Raw genomic sequence first — 17,179 nt, 5'->3', positions numbered from 1 at the left:
TCTTAACTGCCTTAAAGGCATCACCACAGGAATCTGAGGTGGAACGATTTCAGGTGGAGTAATCGTATACGGTAGATTATGGAGAGGTGGGTGATTCCGTCCATTTCTTGTTAATTGCCGTAAAAAACGGCGGGGAAGATGCGGACCGTGCACAAGGCTGGCGCGCTCCAATCGGACTCGTGTGGAAAATAGTGCTCCGGAACGCTCGAAGGCGTATCTTCCGGGCCGTTTTTTACGTCAATTAGGAAGAAATAGACAGAATCACCCTTCTCTCCATAACCTACGACTCCTTATAGGCATAACCCACCTGAAACCCGCACTACCCCAGATTCGTGGGATGATGCCTTTAATCAAAGGCGAATTATGTCGAGTTATTTTCGGAGCTCTGTTTAAAGGTCGCTCGTTAAATCATTTCCTTACTGCATGCATTATCACAGCTGATTTTCACATGAACATTAGTGGTTATTATCCATTGACTTACAACAGGCTCAGTACGTGATATCTACTCATGCTTTCTTTCTTTTAGTATTAGAAAAAGAGGAAAAATTGAATGGAAGGTTCCCTGCGTATGGGTGGCATGCAGCGAGTTGGATTAAAATGAGACCAATTACACATCATTTGTAAGAAATATACACGCAGAGATGGCAAATAAAAAATATTATCTGTCTTTGACATCAGTTCACTGGTGACTGCGGTTGGACATTATAGCTTATATTATGACATGGGAATCGATAAATGTTGATTGTTATGACCAGTGCGGAATCAAAAGTTGAAAGATAAGACAAATCAGCACCGTCAATAAACAGCAAAGCAGCGATGGCGCAACAAAATAACTTCCTAATTTATTTAGGAATACATGCACCTAGATTTCTCTTTCTTTCTAAACTTTTTTGACCATTACATATAGAAACGGTTCTGTGACGATGAAAAATAGACAAACTCACGTTACTCCCCTAGCTAATCGTGCTTTTCTTTGTCACTCTGAAAAATAATTGCTTTCACTTCAGCTTTATGAACACAGAGAGAACTCACCCGATGAAGAGCACTCTAAAAAGGTTAGAAACGTCCGATCGAGTCCCAGAAAATGGAGCTTTTTGACTTTCATCGTTTAGTAAAACTTCATATTGCAGATGATCATTCGGCTGGACACTCTAAGAGCAACCGATCTACTTTCTTTGTCTGCGCCAACTGTTCGGTGTTTCAAGGGGTTAAAGCAAAGAATGTGGCAGACTCCCACACGGAACAAGCAAAATTCGGGCGGTTCTCCACCACGTCGAAGTCAACTGGCAAAAGAAGGCGTGGCTTACTGTTTCATTGCTTGGGACCTGTCAGAAGCCCAAATCCGCTTCCTACTTTTTCATTTCTAGAATCATTTTGTCCAAAGTTGTCCTAAAAGACATGTTAATTACACATTTTTTGTATTTTTACGCCCGTAAGGGGAAACAGATGGGAGCGATGGTTCGTGCGTTTGTGACAGTTGTCCGCAAGGGTCTGGCCATTTTTTTATCCTCGCTGACCGAGCATGAATGAGAATCCTTCGTGAGATCGACGACTTTGAATGAATCTGTATATCTGTATTGCAATTGATTTTGATTTGTTCTTTACGTTGGAAAGGTATAATTCATTGAAGTGAACAGTACCGTCCTGCATATTTTACTGGCGTGGTTGCAGTCGATTCTCGCGATTTCTTTGACATATTTTGCCGCTATTTATTGCTGTTGAATTGTCTCTAGTGACGTTACGGTTATATATAGTACTGAGTACAATGAGATCACATAATGTCATGTCCTCTGTGTGGTGTTTTGTGTTTTGCAGTGAAGAAGGGGAGGCTTGGAGTTGTTCCCTGCTGCAAATTCTCTCTTCGTTTTTAACATAAACAACTGTTTCATATGAAAATTAGATTCTTTATTGTGCGTTTTCAATTCTTTTTGCTTACCTCAGTCAATTTTTCTTTGGTGGTATCTCTCAGTTTCTTATTCAAAACATCTAATATATTTTGTATACTCTAAATGGAGCGTTAAGCAAGCGTACATTATCAAGCATTTTAGCCGCAGTAAGGATCCCTACTTTGACACTTTTCGTTCTCTCTTCGTGGATCTGCGTCAGTTGAAGTATCTTATTTTGAATTTAGTTGAGGTAATTATGGTGGTGGCGAAGGTATTCGAGGCAGCGAAATGGACTGGGGAGACGGCAGTTGGAGCAGTTCAAGCCCTCGCTAACACCAAGGGACCCGTTCCAGCTACAGACCTTCACCCTCGTATGCCTGCCCGGCCATGGACAGCACCGGAATACGTAAGAGTTGTTGTAGTTTGGTTTTTTTTTTGAATTCTTATGCGGTTTCTTTTGTTATTCCACTTTATGTGATTAGGTAGGATATGATTCCTCAGATCCCCAGTGAACTTTAAATCTTGCCCCATAAAAAAACGTATACAAACCCGCACCCACAATACAACATTATTAAAACAACAAGCAACCAGCCCACCACCAGTCCCACGGTGCCCAGTAACACCCCCCCACCCGAAAACCCAAGGCTGGCCCAGCGTGAAGCCACACCGTATATAAAACCAATCCAACGTTCGAGCGCAAAAGGTACACTCCAACACCAAAAGTTCACCGCAGCCCCACAAATCGCCAACCACCCCACCCGGTAGGAACCCCCAACCCACCCCCCGTCAACCTACAGCAGCCCCGCCCCAGGCACCCTCACCCCCCCCACCATCAGACCAAATAAGCGGCCCCCCCACGCCCGACCGGCTAGCACCCCAGAAACCCTCTAAACAAAACCGTCAGGGCCGGAAACAACGACCATTTCACCCACACAAAACCCACGGCGCAGGTCCGCACGGTTTTATTAAGACAGCAACAACACAACAACACTACAAAGGTCAGCCACAACAACACCACCAGACCAAAAACCCACCACACACCACACAGGCACAGCAACACAAAACCCACCCGAACGGCGAACCAACAAACCCCACTCAAAAAACCCCCCCAAACCCAAAGCAACCAGCAACCACAAAAAACAACCAACAAACAAACCAACAACCCAGGAAAAAACAAACCAACAACACCCCACCCACCAACCAAACCCCCACCCCAACCCCACCCAACACCCACCAACCCCCCCGCCACCACCCAAAACTTGCATTTAATGTTGTGAATGAGTTGGGTGTAGCGCAGTCGGCAAGTCACCCGCCTGTGACTGCATGATCGATGGTTTGAAGCAGCCCTAGTACTAACCTAAAGTTTCATCTTTCGTGGTCGATAAATTAGTACCAGTTTTGTCTGATACGGTAGAAACACTTTGCTGACACGTCGGCTTGGACTCGCAAGTCATTGTATATGCCCCGTGCGAAATTTCAGATTAAAGTCGAACGCGCAGGAGCATCATCATAGGAAATGGATGAACGGCGCACACCTCATTTTTTTATTACATCACTGTTGTGGTACGGGTGTACCGCAACGCTAAGAGTTTCCCCTGCGTCTGCGCTCATCTGATAGATGGTTCGACACTGCCCAAAGCTTACTAGCTTTTCGTCGCAGCGAGATCGATGATTCCGCGCCTGAGCTTTGAAAACACAGATATGGTATATCAATTGCCTTTCATAACTCAATGTATAACTCACATATGCGTTCACATATCTAAAACAATTCTGAATTGATGTCGAACGCATTGGTGCATCCCAGAAGGATTGATCAACGTCAAGCTCTGTCCTTTGTCCTATCGATTTTTGTTGTTCATTGTTGCCAATCGTTCGTCTTTTTTTTCATAAAACAGGATTCTATCTGGTCTAGGATGCTAAAGATTTGTGCCGATGTTGAAGCGTTTGCTAGTTCTTCCCAAAAATCATTTAGTATTAGAAGTAAAAGGTGAGGAGAAGTGTTTACATGCCCCATTCTTCATTTTGATTTCTTTAAGTTAATAAGATATCTGAGGTGGTACGGATTTCAGGTGGAGTATTCGTATACGGGATCGTAGATTATGGAGGGAAAGGTGATTCCGCTTATTTCTTCCTAATTGTCGTAAATGAAAACGGCCCGAAAGATAAGGCTTCGAGCGCTCCGGAGCGCTATTTTCTACAACGAGTTCGATTTGAGTGTGCCAGCCCTGTGCACGCACCGCATTTTTCGGGCCGTTTTTCACGGCAATTAGGAAGAAATGAGCGTTATCCCCCAAGTTATTAATTTAGTACTTCGTACTGATCGTTTAAGAATCATTGATTGATTTCGACAATCAGTAGGAGCAAGAAATTCTTTTTTGACTTTGTATCCTTTTGTTTTATTTGATTTCATGCAGCACGTAACCTGTTAGATATGTTTGGGGGTAATTGACGACTTATAGGTTGAGCCGTTTTTAACACCAAACTCGTAAAGTTTGATTTATGTGAGCATGTCCTTCGTGGGGTCCAATTTCTCGGCAATCTCTAGCTGTGAGCTTTTACTTAACTCAGTTGAAGTTCAATTGTGCACTCTTGCATAAATTCCAATTAAGCGCACTTCTCTATTCCCTGCTTATTCTCACCTTGTTGCAGAAAACAAAAGGCCTCGCACTGGTCTAGTAAAATTGGCTTCAGAAGTTTCTGGTTTTTTTTTTTTTTTAGTTTTGCTCTCAGTACCATAACTACAGTCTTTGAAGTTGGAATTGAAACTATCAAAACTACGAAAAATCTAATTTAATCAGTGAACTAAAGGATAAAATGCACGGCGTTCATCGATCTCTATAGGGATGCGCCTACGCGTTCAACTTCAACCCAGACTTCGTTTGAGGTTTCTGAACGCGCGTGCAGCCTTACAATGACTTGCGGGGGCTACCCGATGTGCCAAGTCAGTTTCTTTTTGTCCTCCCAGACAAGTCTTGCTATAATTTAGCGACCCCGGAGGGAAGAAAGGCTTAGTTTGCACTAAGGCAGTTTTGAACTTCCTATCCACAGCCGCAGCGGAACCTCTTATATCTTCCAAATCAGGGGGGCTAGGAAGGCGGAGAGTTTGAAGAGTGGTCTTTTCTGGCATTTACGGATTCGATAATGTGACCAGAATTCGTGGATACCGCCGTCCAGAATGCGGGAACAATAGTATCAATTCCTAGGGATGGCAGAAAACGCTTCTCGCGCCTCCACAAATTCATTCCAACGTGAGCCATACTCGTTCAAGGGCGGCAAACGATCTCTTACGGAGGTTATGGAATGGATTGGCGAACCTATTCGCATGGGATTTCCATAAATTCCCTCATGAATGCGTTCTTTTCAGGTTAAGTTGGTCACCCCTGTTAAAAATTGTGGTCGCCTTACCAAAAACATCCTTTATATTGGAATCATCAGCGAAATAAGTTCTCGTTGTGTTACACTTCTTTTTTTATAAGGGGCACACTTTTTGGTTTAATAAATCAAGTATGTAGTTGGAGACGTTTTCAAAGAAAACACAAGCGCAAAACGGGAAAGTGATTTAAACGCAATTTGTTACGAATAGGGGTGCATAGATTGTTGCTAGAAAGCCCCAACTGTGTCCAATTTCATCTTTGCCATCGATTCATATCAATGTGTGTTCTACGTTCCGTCCCTACGCCATGTATGATCATCCTAGCATGTCTGCATGTGCACAGTCGATACCTATAGAAACCGAATTCGACTAGTGCCAGCGATGATAGGTCCTATACTCCTCGGGAGTGTAACTGAAACCAAAAATGGAAGATCTAATTTATCTCTCATCAATATTTAATGAGTTTTCGGTCATGAGGTGAGATGGTAGAATATGTATTTAATATTATCTCAAACAATTTCGGTTACAGTTGCGTATGTGGTCGTGGCGTCACTGTTGGAAGTACATCCCTGTTTTCCGCTTCTACGTTTACTCGGGAATCATTATGTTCGGAATATTGAAATATGTTGTCCCATGTGAGTCTACTTCACTCGTATCCTGAAATATTTTCTCTCAAAGTATATTGATAAGTGTAATCTGCGCTTACACCACACAGTTTGTTGTTACTCACTTTTGATTACTTTAATGTACGTTTAAAAAATGTGAGATATGCACTAGGTAACGATTCTATCGAGGTGCTTAATAGAGTGCGAATGGCCTACTTTTCTCGTGAAGTTCCGGCATTCCAATTTTTGACTTCACTAATGCATTTTTTCATTGTATTTTCTTCTCTAGGAAGATAGCCAATTTAAAAACGGGTTAAAAGTTCAAAATCCGCTGAAGTTGTAGGAAGAGAAGATGTAGTAGAAAGAACTAACTCACACCGTTTCCTTACTATGAAAAATGAAGATAAACTCTGTATGGACTTGCGAAAAAATTTATTGAATCGCAGTCCGATTTCCCATCTCGTTCCAGAAGAAGAAGTTCTGCTGCAAATTATGTTTGCCTTAAACTCCATTTACACAAGTATTAGGAAGCATATATCATGTGAAATTCGCGTAGAATAAGTCTTTTCTTCTTGTCTTTGGAGTAACTACTGTTTCATTTTTTGTCCATTTTTTCAACTTTACGAAACGGAAACAGAATGCTAAAACAATAAAGGAACGAAATATTTCCATTAAAATATATCAGTTTGTGTCCGAATCTTCAGAGGAGCTTTTTGGTTTTTTTCGTTTTAGTAATTAAGGCCCCCGAATCGTGTCTTTCTTTTCAGTCAAGCCTCGCCATCGTATAATGTACCACAAAGGAAAGGCTGATGCTCACCATCATGAGGTATTTTTTGTTATCACCTACTTAATGTTGATGTGTTATTACTCATCCCATGCTTGAGTGCTTGTCTAATACTGCTTTTTCAAAATAGAACTACCTTCAAATAGTTATTTTGGTTTTTTTTTCTGTAGGATTTCTCCGAAACGTAACGCTTCACTTTCAGGTAGAACACTGGTACGGCATTCGACAAAAGAAGGCCGACAACGAGTATTTCAAAAAATACAATCCACTCAAAAAAGAGGGAGAAGTCGAAGTAGGGGGACATTAGAAGAAGTTTCGATAGCTCATCAGGTTTCTAGAGAATCATATGTGAATAAACTCCACAAACCCTTCGTTGTTTATATGTTATGCTAATGAATACCATCAACACTTCGGTAGCTCTTACAGACGAGGTAGATGAACTCGAGTTGTATTCCTGTATAACACTTTAACCCGAAATTTGAAGTTTCAAGACTAGGTAAAAAGTACTGCAAAACATGTTTAGGTCATTCTCAGCTAAAACGCGAAATTAAACCCAGGAAAATGTAAAGATAGTATAGCAGAAGGTCGTCAAGAGTTGGTGATACAACAAGTTAAAGGCATCACCTCAGGAATCTGGTGTGGTACAGATTTCAGGTGGAGAGTTCCTTTGCGGGGTCGTAGATTATGGAGAGAAGGGTGATTAAATCCATTTCTTCCTAATTGCCGTAAAAAAAAACGGCGGGGAAGATACGGCCCGTGCACAAGGTTGGCGCGCTCCCATCGAACTCGTTTGGAAAGCAGTGCGCCGGAACGCTCGAAGCCGTATCTTCCGGGCTGTTTTTTTACGACAATTAGGAAGAAATAGACGGAATCCACCTGAAACCCACACCACCCCAGATTCGTGGGGTGGTGCCTTTAAAATAGGTATGTTGATTAGATTATCTTGATTGTGTTTGTCTTCCATTAACCTTGAGTTTATCCATGTATAGTATTATGGTCTGTTGTATTGTTTGTATCTCATTTAAGTTAGTAGTTTTCGAGAAGCTGTAGCGGTCCAAGCATAAGTATCGGCCATCAGTCATTATTCGCTTCAGAAGTAACGAAGTTACCGCAGCTACTGGAAAAGACTATTCGGGAGAAGACACATAAAGGAATTATCGAGTCACAAATGGACTCAGGGACTGTTGACTGTATATAAACCCAAAAAAGTGTATATAACAAGTTTTCCCCTTGGTGGGTGGTCCGTTATATGGTTTGAAATATATTAGGATCGGGTTCTGCGAATATCTACGAGGGTAGATGTCGCGAAGATTGTGCAGTTTTAACAGGAGAAACAGGGATTAAAGATACCACGTTCAGTAAAAGAATAAAGAAGAAGTTTTCTGTTTCAACCGGACCTGTCTCTTCAAGCATCTCGGATCATGAGAGCTCCCACTGATTCGAGTGTTCGAGCATTATAGGTTGTCGAGTGCAACTTTCTCTAGTCGGTCAAAGCGACATGAAGTTCGGTTCAGCTGGGTAAGAGGCGTGGTGTAGCTAGCGGCTAGCGGCTAGCAGCTACGCTCCTCCGCACCACTTCGAGCGCGGCGGCTTCTGCACCGAGCTTCATGTCGTTCTGACAGACTATATCTCAGTAAATAGAGAATTTCAACTTCCACTTAATTTTTACTTCAAGTTTACGTGTATATGTCAATGTAGTCAAACTTTATGTGCTATAGCCAGTTTCCAGAAAATGATCGCAATGTAAGCTCTTTTCCTTTTATGGATAAGTGTTGCTCTTGTGCTGCGGTGTGCTTCGATGTTTACTTTCATTGCCTGGGTTGCTAACTCAGGTAAATCTTACCTGATCGGGCCTCTGCTGGCTCGTGATCACAAACTGGACAAATTATACATTTTCTTTATTATACGGCTTTCTCCTCTGGAAGACAACACATAATATTATAAGAGCGTTTGGTCGTTCAAACGGAGTACATCGCGGTTTTACTGCGACGAATGGAGTTGAAAATGGAATGATAAGAAGTAGCAGAATGCTGAGCACTGCGACTAGTGAAAAAAAGTTAATTTGTCAAGGGACACGCCAAAGTGACACAAACCTTGGCCGTCTGTGTCTTGTTTGGTTCACAAGGCAGTTCTTCTTGAAGTGTGAACGATAACAACCATGTGCGATCGTCGTCGAAGGTGCTGTGTCGGTGGGTCGAATGTATTACGTTTTGCTACAACTGCTAAGTAATTCTAATCATGCTCAATTGACCTGAAAAAGACACACAAAAAGAAAACAAAAACACAAAAAAAAAACACACACACACCGTTGAACATGCGACAGATGATCATGACAGAATGTCACAGAGTTGTACATGACTACATATTGAGGTGATTTCAAGTCATGCAGCGTTTGACGTGGAGCTGTTACGGTTTCGAGACTGCTGCAGCATTGAAAAATTAGCGTTTTCGTAAGCGTTGATAGGCAGTGATTGTCAGGAGCCATTAAAGGCGCCGTTGCTTTATTTTGCACGTTTGTTTCCTATACTAAGAAAATGCCGCATTGCCATCAGAATGACCTTGGTTTCAACAATATGAGGTCGCTTCGCGTATCTGAAGAGAATCAGCTGCTTATTTTAAAGAGAACATTTCCCTGAAAACATGATTTCAACGGGACGTAGGGCGAGTACTTCGGTCCTCGGATTTTGCACCCTGCGATTCTTTCTCACGGCTATGTTCAACGACTGAGATCTGCTCTGTAAAGCAACTCTTAAGACCTCTTCTGGTGTATTACCAGAGAAATCGAGGCTACTCCACTTTGTATGGTTTGAACGTGTGTGGAAAACTCCATCTCTTTACAAGAGTGCTCAGAAAAGAACGCCTTTTGTATGGTGTAAATTTTCGAACGTGAATAATGCATTTTGTCCCTTTATTTTGTTGTCTTTGAAGGCATCATATGAAGTTTTGGGGAGATTAGAACTAGGATTGAAATAAAGTTTTAAAGAAGATAGAGATTTGCAGAAAATTAGTTAAATATTTGATTAATTAATAAATTATTTGCCCACTCCCCTCCATGTATGAACAAGAAAGCCCAATTTTCTAGAGAGGTATTGTCCGGCTTTTAATCCTCCAAATCTGCTTTGCTATGGTGAAGCTACTCTATAGTGTGAAGTGTCTAGATTCCAAAGCAATTTAGAATCTTTTGTGCATATAATCATGCATAATCCTGCGAATTTCTTAGCAGCTCGTGAGTTGCGCACAAGGATCACTTTAAGACTGCGGTCGCCAACAAATAACAACACTCACTGGATGGATGGGATCAGCGCGCATGACATAATATCTCATGTTATGAGAACGGCGAAAACTACCACAGATCCGTACGTGCCCTTGGAATGTGCCGGCGGCTGACTGTACTCTTTCTATACCTCTTTTCGCTACCTTTTTTAATGGGTTACTCAATTCCTCCTACTGGGATTCAAAGTGTTTCGGAGGTGAGCATCAGACTCTTTTTTGCCTTCTCTCTTCTTATTTATGAAAGATTGTGCTGTATTTCTGCTAGTACAATTCCAGGTTGACTCTATGATCAGACAATGTTTTCAAACTCTTTGCAAAGAATGGATGATTGAATGTCATTGGTACTGTGATTCCACCAAAGCACAGGTGAACTTCCTGAGCAATTACTTGTTACTTTTTTGTTGCGATAGGTAGAATCAGTCATTTCTTTTCATTTCAGACCAGCTTACTCCGTTGCAAGGAGTGCTTGAGCTGGCGTGGACAACAGTGCATGGATTGTTTTGAAATGTGATCTTCTTAGAGACACAATCCGTACTCAGAAGTTAATCTCGCAGGGATCCGAAGGATTTGACTCACCCCATTCCCCTCCTCACATTGCTAGAAGAGGGCTGAAACTGGGTTTCTCTTTCTTTAAATATAAATCTTGTACTTGTCTATATTTTTCGTAACTGTGAATAATGTAAGTTAATGGTGCTGATTGTGCTGAAGAGGATGAGCTGCGGTGGAGAAGAGGAGAAATGAAGCAAAGAAAGAATGTGCGTTGTTACAGACGCGTTGATCACAATTGGCGCCCAATATAGATTCAGACTTCATTGTTTGACAAACATGTGTATGTGTATGACAGTTCGCTTCTAATGGTGTGACTGGTTTCGTGAAAACTGTCTTTGTTGACGAGAATTTTAGTTTTCTTTTGTACAGAAAATTGCAAAGAAAGACAACAATTCGCCTTTTTTTTCTGAAATGTGGATTTTAGTTAAAGTGTAGAGTTGAGGTGTGCTTTTCCTTTCTCCTCTCGAAACTTCAAACATTTTTTATCCATCTGATAAACGACATCGCGAGTATACTGACTCCAATCGTATCGCGTGCAACTTATTCAGCGAATCTTCTCTGTTTAACTGTTTTCAAAGGCCATAAATCATTTTTCGGAGTTTTGAAGGGGAACTGAATGACACGAAATTGACGATCTTTCCACGAAAAGATAGGATTCATGAGCGTTGATCACGGAGATGAGTACGACGACGCTCCCTAATTATCGAAAAACGGCGCGAGAAACGGCCTTAGCGGTCGAATTTTCCTACGAGCCACCTAGTAACATGCTGCATCTGTGAGCGCATGCATGTGCGTCGTGTCTGCCAGCGTGAGAGAGACAGCGTCACTAGCGCATTGATTTTCCGCTCTTTCGGAAATTTAATGGCTGTCTTTCACGCTGTTTTTCGGGACAATTAACTGAAATTAGGCATGATCGAGGCCGTAGTCGTGATCTACATCTTTAATCTTCTTCTTTCGTTGGAAGATCCCAACATCGTCAATTTTGTGCTGCCATCAAATGGATGTAATTAATTAGCTTCAACTATTTTTGTCAATAATTATAGGATGTTGTCCTGCTTGGTAGATGAAATGAACAGAAAGCCCATTGCCTAAGAATCAGTTTTCAAATAAACCCTAGCTATTCTTTCCAGCATTCATTGACCATCTTGCTTAAAAAAGCGGTCTTCTCAAGCACTGAATCATTCCAGCTTGTTTTGTTTTCGGTGCTAATTACTCTGTACTTTAAGAACTATACATGTACTTTAAGAAATCTAATACTATTCGAAGGGATGACAGTTGGAAACCGAAGATTACCTGAAATTCAGGTTTTTGCTTTCTGTTTTTGCGTTTTAAGACATTTGTTTATCTATCGATTTGAATTGATTTCTACAATTTTGCTCTTAATGAGTGCGAATAGCATTTATTTTTTAAAGTATGATGATAAAAATTGTCGAAAAATTACAGCCCATTGATTCAATTCGTCAACTCATCCATTAATTTAAATGACCGTAGTGACTGAAAAGTAATTGTTTTCTTTACATTTCCGTTCCATTCAAAAATTAATTATGCAACTGCTGTCACAGATGCAGGGAGGCTAAATTCCAGGAAGTTGCGGTATCCATGGTTTATATGTCTGTACGGTGGAATGTCCTGTATTGAGAATGTTAGGAAATTATTCGCATCATTGTGCTATCACGACGATCGATTAAATAAACAAATTTGTTGCTACGTGGAACGGATATGGCAACAAATCAGCCAACACACAGAAGAAAAACACTCCTGGTGACTGTACCAACACACCCTTTTTTCGATTTTCCTATTTTAATAAATTCTCTCTTATACTCGCCTATTTCAATATTTTCCTATTTGTTCCTATTTTAAAAGCGGAATAAGTGTTTGATCAAAGACGACTTTGCGGTAGGTACACCTAAGCATTTTTTGCTTTTTTTCCTCTTTTTTTTTCGATTTTTTCCGAACTTTTGCCTAAGTTCTAGGAAATTTCGCAAGTTGTCCAGTTCTTTTATGTGTAAATATGTAAGCACGATTTTTGGACTTTCCTCTCTACGATTGGCGTGCGGTCCATATTTTCTTACCTTGATTTTTTCTACACTCACTTGCCCATCTATGAGAATTCTTATTTTTTAACAATGACTACCGTTGAGATTTGAACAGTGAATAGATGCTGTCTTACTCTGCACAACAGGGAAAAAGTGATTTGTATACCGATGTATGCCAGTCCTGTTTTTTGGACGCTAAGCGACCATTTTGTCCCACACGCAATGTTGTGCCACTCACGAAAACAACATAATCCTCTGTGTGGGCAGCAGACACGTAAACGTTATCGGTGAACGATGCAGCTCATTCAACTGCACTCCTTTTGCTCCCTTACTATAACAAAAGTGAAGTTTTTCCTCTTAAAGTACTAGTGGTGCCTTGAAGGATAAAAATGGATGGAGTTCACGGCTTTGTTCATTTCCTATGGGGATGCGCCTATGCGTTCGACTCCAACTCGGAATCGTTTGAGGTTTCCGAACGCGTGTCTAGGCTACACAATGACTTGTAGGGACGACCCGGTGTGCGAAATCAGTACTTTTAACCTCTGAGATAATTCTGGTAGCAATTCATCGACCCCAGGGAGATGAAAGGCTTAGTTGGCACTAAGGCTACTTTGAATCATCGATCCTACAGTCGCAGCACAACCTCCAACCGACTGTGCAACCCCGTCTGTGATAGTTTTCAAAATCTTCTTTGTCGGTGAGGGGTTTGGAAACAATTTTTCGACAATGCTATGTCTTCTTCTTTTTTTGAATCGAATTGAATTTCTCACAAAATGAATTTTGATCTTTTGTTGCTTTTTTGTGGACTCCTTGAATGATTCTGGTAGAAAATTGTTGCCAAAGACTTCATATTTATCAGCGACCTTGGTTGAAATATCGTTTCGACACTTTTTCATTATTTACTGAATATGATCAGAGTAAGGGTGTCGGAAGTGTCAGTGCAATGCTTCCTCCTCTTAAAAATGTCTTGAAAAAAAAACATTCGTCTCGCAATGCCATAGCGATATCAGTGGAATGTGAAAAGAACTGCGCTTTTTCGGTGCTAACCTCGCTCACGCGTTGGACGAGACGTTTATGGTCGGCGTTGAATGTGTTCAATGGCATCATCTATGTGCCCCATGTGCACTCGCAATCGAAAACATTTTTTGAAACATTGTTGACGCCGGTGAAAAACAACTCTGCTCGTGATGCTAGGTGCATTTTCCCTGTGACATGTTCATGTCGCATTCTAGGAGCCTCCTTTTATCTATACTCACGCGACCATTTCACTGTACGATCATAAAAATCCATTAAGAGTCCAAAGAATCTGATCACCTGAAAACCTCGATTTTGGAGATGTGGTTGCTCACTTCGTGAAGGTAATGTGAAATAGATGGAATAGAAACACTTGTCGGGTCCTTTACGTTTTGGTGGTGGAGAGAGCCAGCCAGCACCCCCTAAAAAATCCTTATAAATCCTTAATAAAAAAATTTACTCTTAATGAAATCCTTAATAAAGATGTCGATCGTGCACATATTCTATAGTTTTATGTCATATGATGTCAACCCGTGAATCATGCAAATTTTCTCAGTTTCCTGCAAGAGTGTTTCTTGCGGTAAAGAATGGTGGGAAATGTGCACTGCGTTGATCAATTACGGGGATGCGCCACCGCGTTCACTTCAATTCAGAGTCGTTTGAGGTTGACGAACTCGCAACTGACCTGCACAACTTGCCCCTGAAGTATATGTATACTTTAAGGGGTATACATATACTTCAGGGAGCGAGTCAGTGTGTCAAGTCAGGGGAGTCTGGTTACCATTTTATGGCCCCCGGAGGGGTGAAAGACTTGGTTGTCATCGTCCAGACGCAGCAGCATCTCCAACCGACGGCGTCACACCTGATCACGTTTTTGTGTTGATTAAATTGATGTCGGAAAAGTAGTGTTGAAAGTGTTCCAAAAGAATGGCGGAGGATTGTAGGAGATGGATTTGATGTTGGGTCTATATTGGTGTTTTCTTTATTTTCGTCATTTTTGTTTGAACAAAAGTTTTCTCCTTTGTTCCCTTCAGACAGGCTTCGTGCTTTGTCACATTTCGTTTCTGACTGTTAGTTTATAACATATATTCTGTTGCTCTCCTCAAAAATGCGCCACGTTAAATGATTGCGAATGTAGCTGTTTTTTCGATTTCTCCTTTCGGTTCTACAGCAGGAATGTTGTGATACAGGCGCTTTTGTTATGGATATTCTTTTCAATGCTTCCACGCCAGAACGTGTACATTTTAGGCAATAAAATTGAGCATACACGCACGCCTTCACTGTGCATTTCGTTCCCATCTAGTGCCTATCGTTCACCTTAGGATAGGCTTGTGCTTGTTGGTGCAATCTATTCAGTTCTTTTTTTTATATTCGTTACTAACAACACTTGACATAACACAACAAATGCTGTTTACAAGTTATGTTAAGTTTCTGGGTTCACCTATGTAAAATAATCTGCCACAAGAACGGTACGAGTCATTACGTTATTCTCTAGTTTTCACTAGTTTTCACAATCGTATGTCAAGATAAATTATACCCTTATACATTTGTTTTTCTAAATTTTGACATTGTTGACTTTTAACCTAGGATCCTAACAACTTTAAAATTTCTCACTATCCTTGGACGAATGTGAAAGAATCATGCAGTGTTTGAGAATACCATACTCATAACGATAAGGCATACCAAAATTCCCGAACAAGCTCAGATGGGATCCACTATTTGCCAAGCTTTCAGCGTTTAAATCAGCCGCCATGTGTGTTGCAATGATGCGCTCATAGCCACATGCAGAAAATAAAATAACTGTTTGCTCCCTAAAAAAACTTTAAAAAAACCAAAGGCTAAAAATTTTGACAGTGCTGCATAGTCTCTTCCCAAGAAATGTCGGTAATCCATTCATATTTTCGCTAGTAGTTGGAACCCACCCACAAAAACACGCCATTCGCATGGAGCACGTGCAGAGTGGGCGTGAAGGAATTTTAAAAAAGCTTCAGGATCATCTTACTCCTAAATTCTCGTAAGTAAATTCGTGGGTTTTGGAAACGTGATTACAAAATGACGCAATTCTAGTCAAGAACTAACCGGGGCGCACTGTATTTCGCGCTGATAAATTTCATTTTAAGGCAGCAAGGCTCCCAATCGTCCTGAAAAACGGCCTGGGAAACGACCTTTCGTTACAATATTTCTTACTTTATGACTGGCCACCCAATATTCCACGGACATTAATGATAGCTGCTGAGAAGCTCTCATTAATTTTCGCCTGTCCGTTCGCAGGTACGATCCGCATACGAGGGTGGGATCTTAGAAAGTCCCTCATGGGGAAATTCGTACAGGTTTCCCATGGCAATTTTTAGGACGTCTGAGGGGAACTGGGCTTGCTGACTCGTTATCTAAATCCCTAATTCTATCTTCTTTGGGAGAGATCCATCGTCAACTTTGCGTCAAGCTGCATTTAGATGTTATCGAATGAATTGTAGTTCCGGTTTTAAAAAATTGTGAAAAATTTCTAAAAGAATTTTCAGTCAATCATTATGTAATCATGGGTATGTCGTCTAGAAAATTCGCTCGTCCCAACTTTCTTCTTCATAACGGACTGTCTTGACAGAAGTCACCAGTTTTTATGCGTTGACTTTTTAATACGGTAACTTTCTCAGATTCATAGCTCCATCGTTATCAGCATAAGTGACATCAAATGACTTCTAGACTTGAGCATCGATGTGTTCAATTTGTCAAAAAGGCTGTTTCGAATTTTTGAATGTTCTTTGTACGAGGTGAGAAAACGAGAGCTTTCTCATTTTTATGTACCATATAATGAGACAAACAAGCCCTGATTAGAAGTTAATTATGTAGTTGGGAAGCAGTAGAACGTCCTTCGAACGAGCACTACTATAGAAAGCATTCAAAACTTTACTCAATTTCTGAACAATCAAGCAGTCTTCCTGTGGTAGCACTTCTCCAAACTGATTGGATTGTTTGAGCCTTGTACTGCACACCAGCCATCTCTAACTGAATCTAACTCAACGACTTCATCGACTATTTGGCATTGTTTATGTATATTTTTGGCGAGAGTGTATTGTAGCACGATGGGAGATGCCTGGTTTTGCTATGGCCGTTTTCCGTTGTATATTCATGCTTTTTTTTGTTGTGAAAATTTGTAGAATTTTTTTAAAAAATGTTACGAGAAACCAAGCATTAGTTTTAACAAAACTGTTGTATTAAGAATTTTACTTCTTTAAGGGTCTTCTGTTTCGCTGCTGTATACATCTACACTTTTACTCGCTAAGAAGCTTTACTTTGAGATAAAGATAGTGATTGTCTTATTCACTATAAACTAAAAGTCGAGGAATTAACATTTGAATACAATTTCAATTGATGATTGCAACAAATCCACTATGTCTCCACATGTTTTTGCTAGTTGATGACCGGTTCACATCTTTGAAATTTCATTAACAGTAGATTCTACGATGCTCGAGCGATACCTAGAAAATTCAGTTTGTTTACTGAAGCGCTGAAAAGTTAAATTCAAAATGAAACCTGAAATATTAGATGGAAACATAATTTGATTTTGGCTATAAATGAACAACTAGGATGTAGTAGTCACAACTACGGGCGAAATTTAACAAGAACAGCGAACAGTGATCAAAAACTCCTTTTCCGGGAGT

The 17,179-nt window shown here is 40.8% G+C and overlaps 3 protein-coding genes across 5 annotated transcripts; 2 read left to right on the top strand and 1 right to left on the bottom strand.

Moving 5' to 3' along the window:
- Nucleotides 1-953: 953 nt before the first annotated feature.
- RB195_013941 (uncharacterized protein) lies at nt 954-1,696 on the bottom strand (the record flags this gene model as incomplete). The annotated part of the gene is made up of 4 exons (XM_064203985.1): nt 954-981; nt 1,033-1,151; nt 1,518-1,572; nt 1,641-1,696. 4 exons carry the CDS (start codon nt 1,694-1,696, stop codon nt 954-956), a joined length of 258 nt encoding a protein of 85 aa, XP_064059866.1.
- A 446-nt stretch (nt 1,697-2,142) lies between these two features.
- On the top strand, nt 2,143-7,186 carry RB195_013940 (uncharacterized protein; the record flags this gene model as incomplete). 2 transcript variants are annotated; one of them, XM_064203984.1, is made up of 5 exons in its annotated part: nt 2,143-2,292; nt 5,789-5,894; nt 6,632-6,690; nt 6,851-6,940; nt 7,172-7,186. In XM_064203984.1, the coding sequence occupies 5 exons, from the start codon at nt 2,143-2,145 to the stop codon at nt 7,184-7,186; spliced, it is 420 nt and encodes a 139-aa protein (XP_064059864.1). The 2 variants fall into 2 exon arrangements, with proteins under 2 accessions (XP_064059864.1, XP_064059865.1); XM_064203983.1 differs by lacking the exon at nt 7,172-7,186 and having other exon boundaries at nt 6,851-6,955.
- Nucleotides 7,187-10,019: 2,833 nt separating this feature from the next.
- Nucleotides 10,020-10,432, top strand: RB195_013939 (uncharacterized protein; the record flags this gene model as incomplete). Of its 2 annotated transcripts, none has more annotated exons than XM_064203982.1 (3): nt 10,020-10,118; nt 10,198-10,287; nt 10,361-10,432. In XM_064203982.1, 3 exons carry the CDS (start codon nt 10,020-10,022, stop codon nt 10,430-10,432), a joined length of 261 nt encoding a protein of 86 aa, XP_064059863.1. The 2 variants fall into 2 exon arrangements, with proteins under 2 accessions (XP_064059863.1, XP_013300102.1); XM_013444648.1 differs by having other exon boundaries at nt 10,074-10,118.
- Between the last annotated feature and the right edge of the window lie 6,747 nt (nt 10,433-17,179).

Source organism: Necator americanus, chromosome V (genome assembly GCF_031761385.1).
Source record: "Necator americanus strain Aroian chromosome V, whole genome shotgun sequence".
Classification (NCBI taxonomy): domain Eukaryota; kingdom Metazoa; phylum Nematoda; class Chromadorea; order Rhabditida; family Ancylostomatidae; genus Necator; species Necator americanus.
Note: the sequence above shows the minus strand (reverse complement) of the source record. Positions and strands in the feature narration are given on the sequence as shown.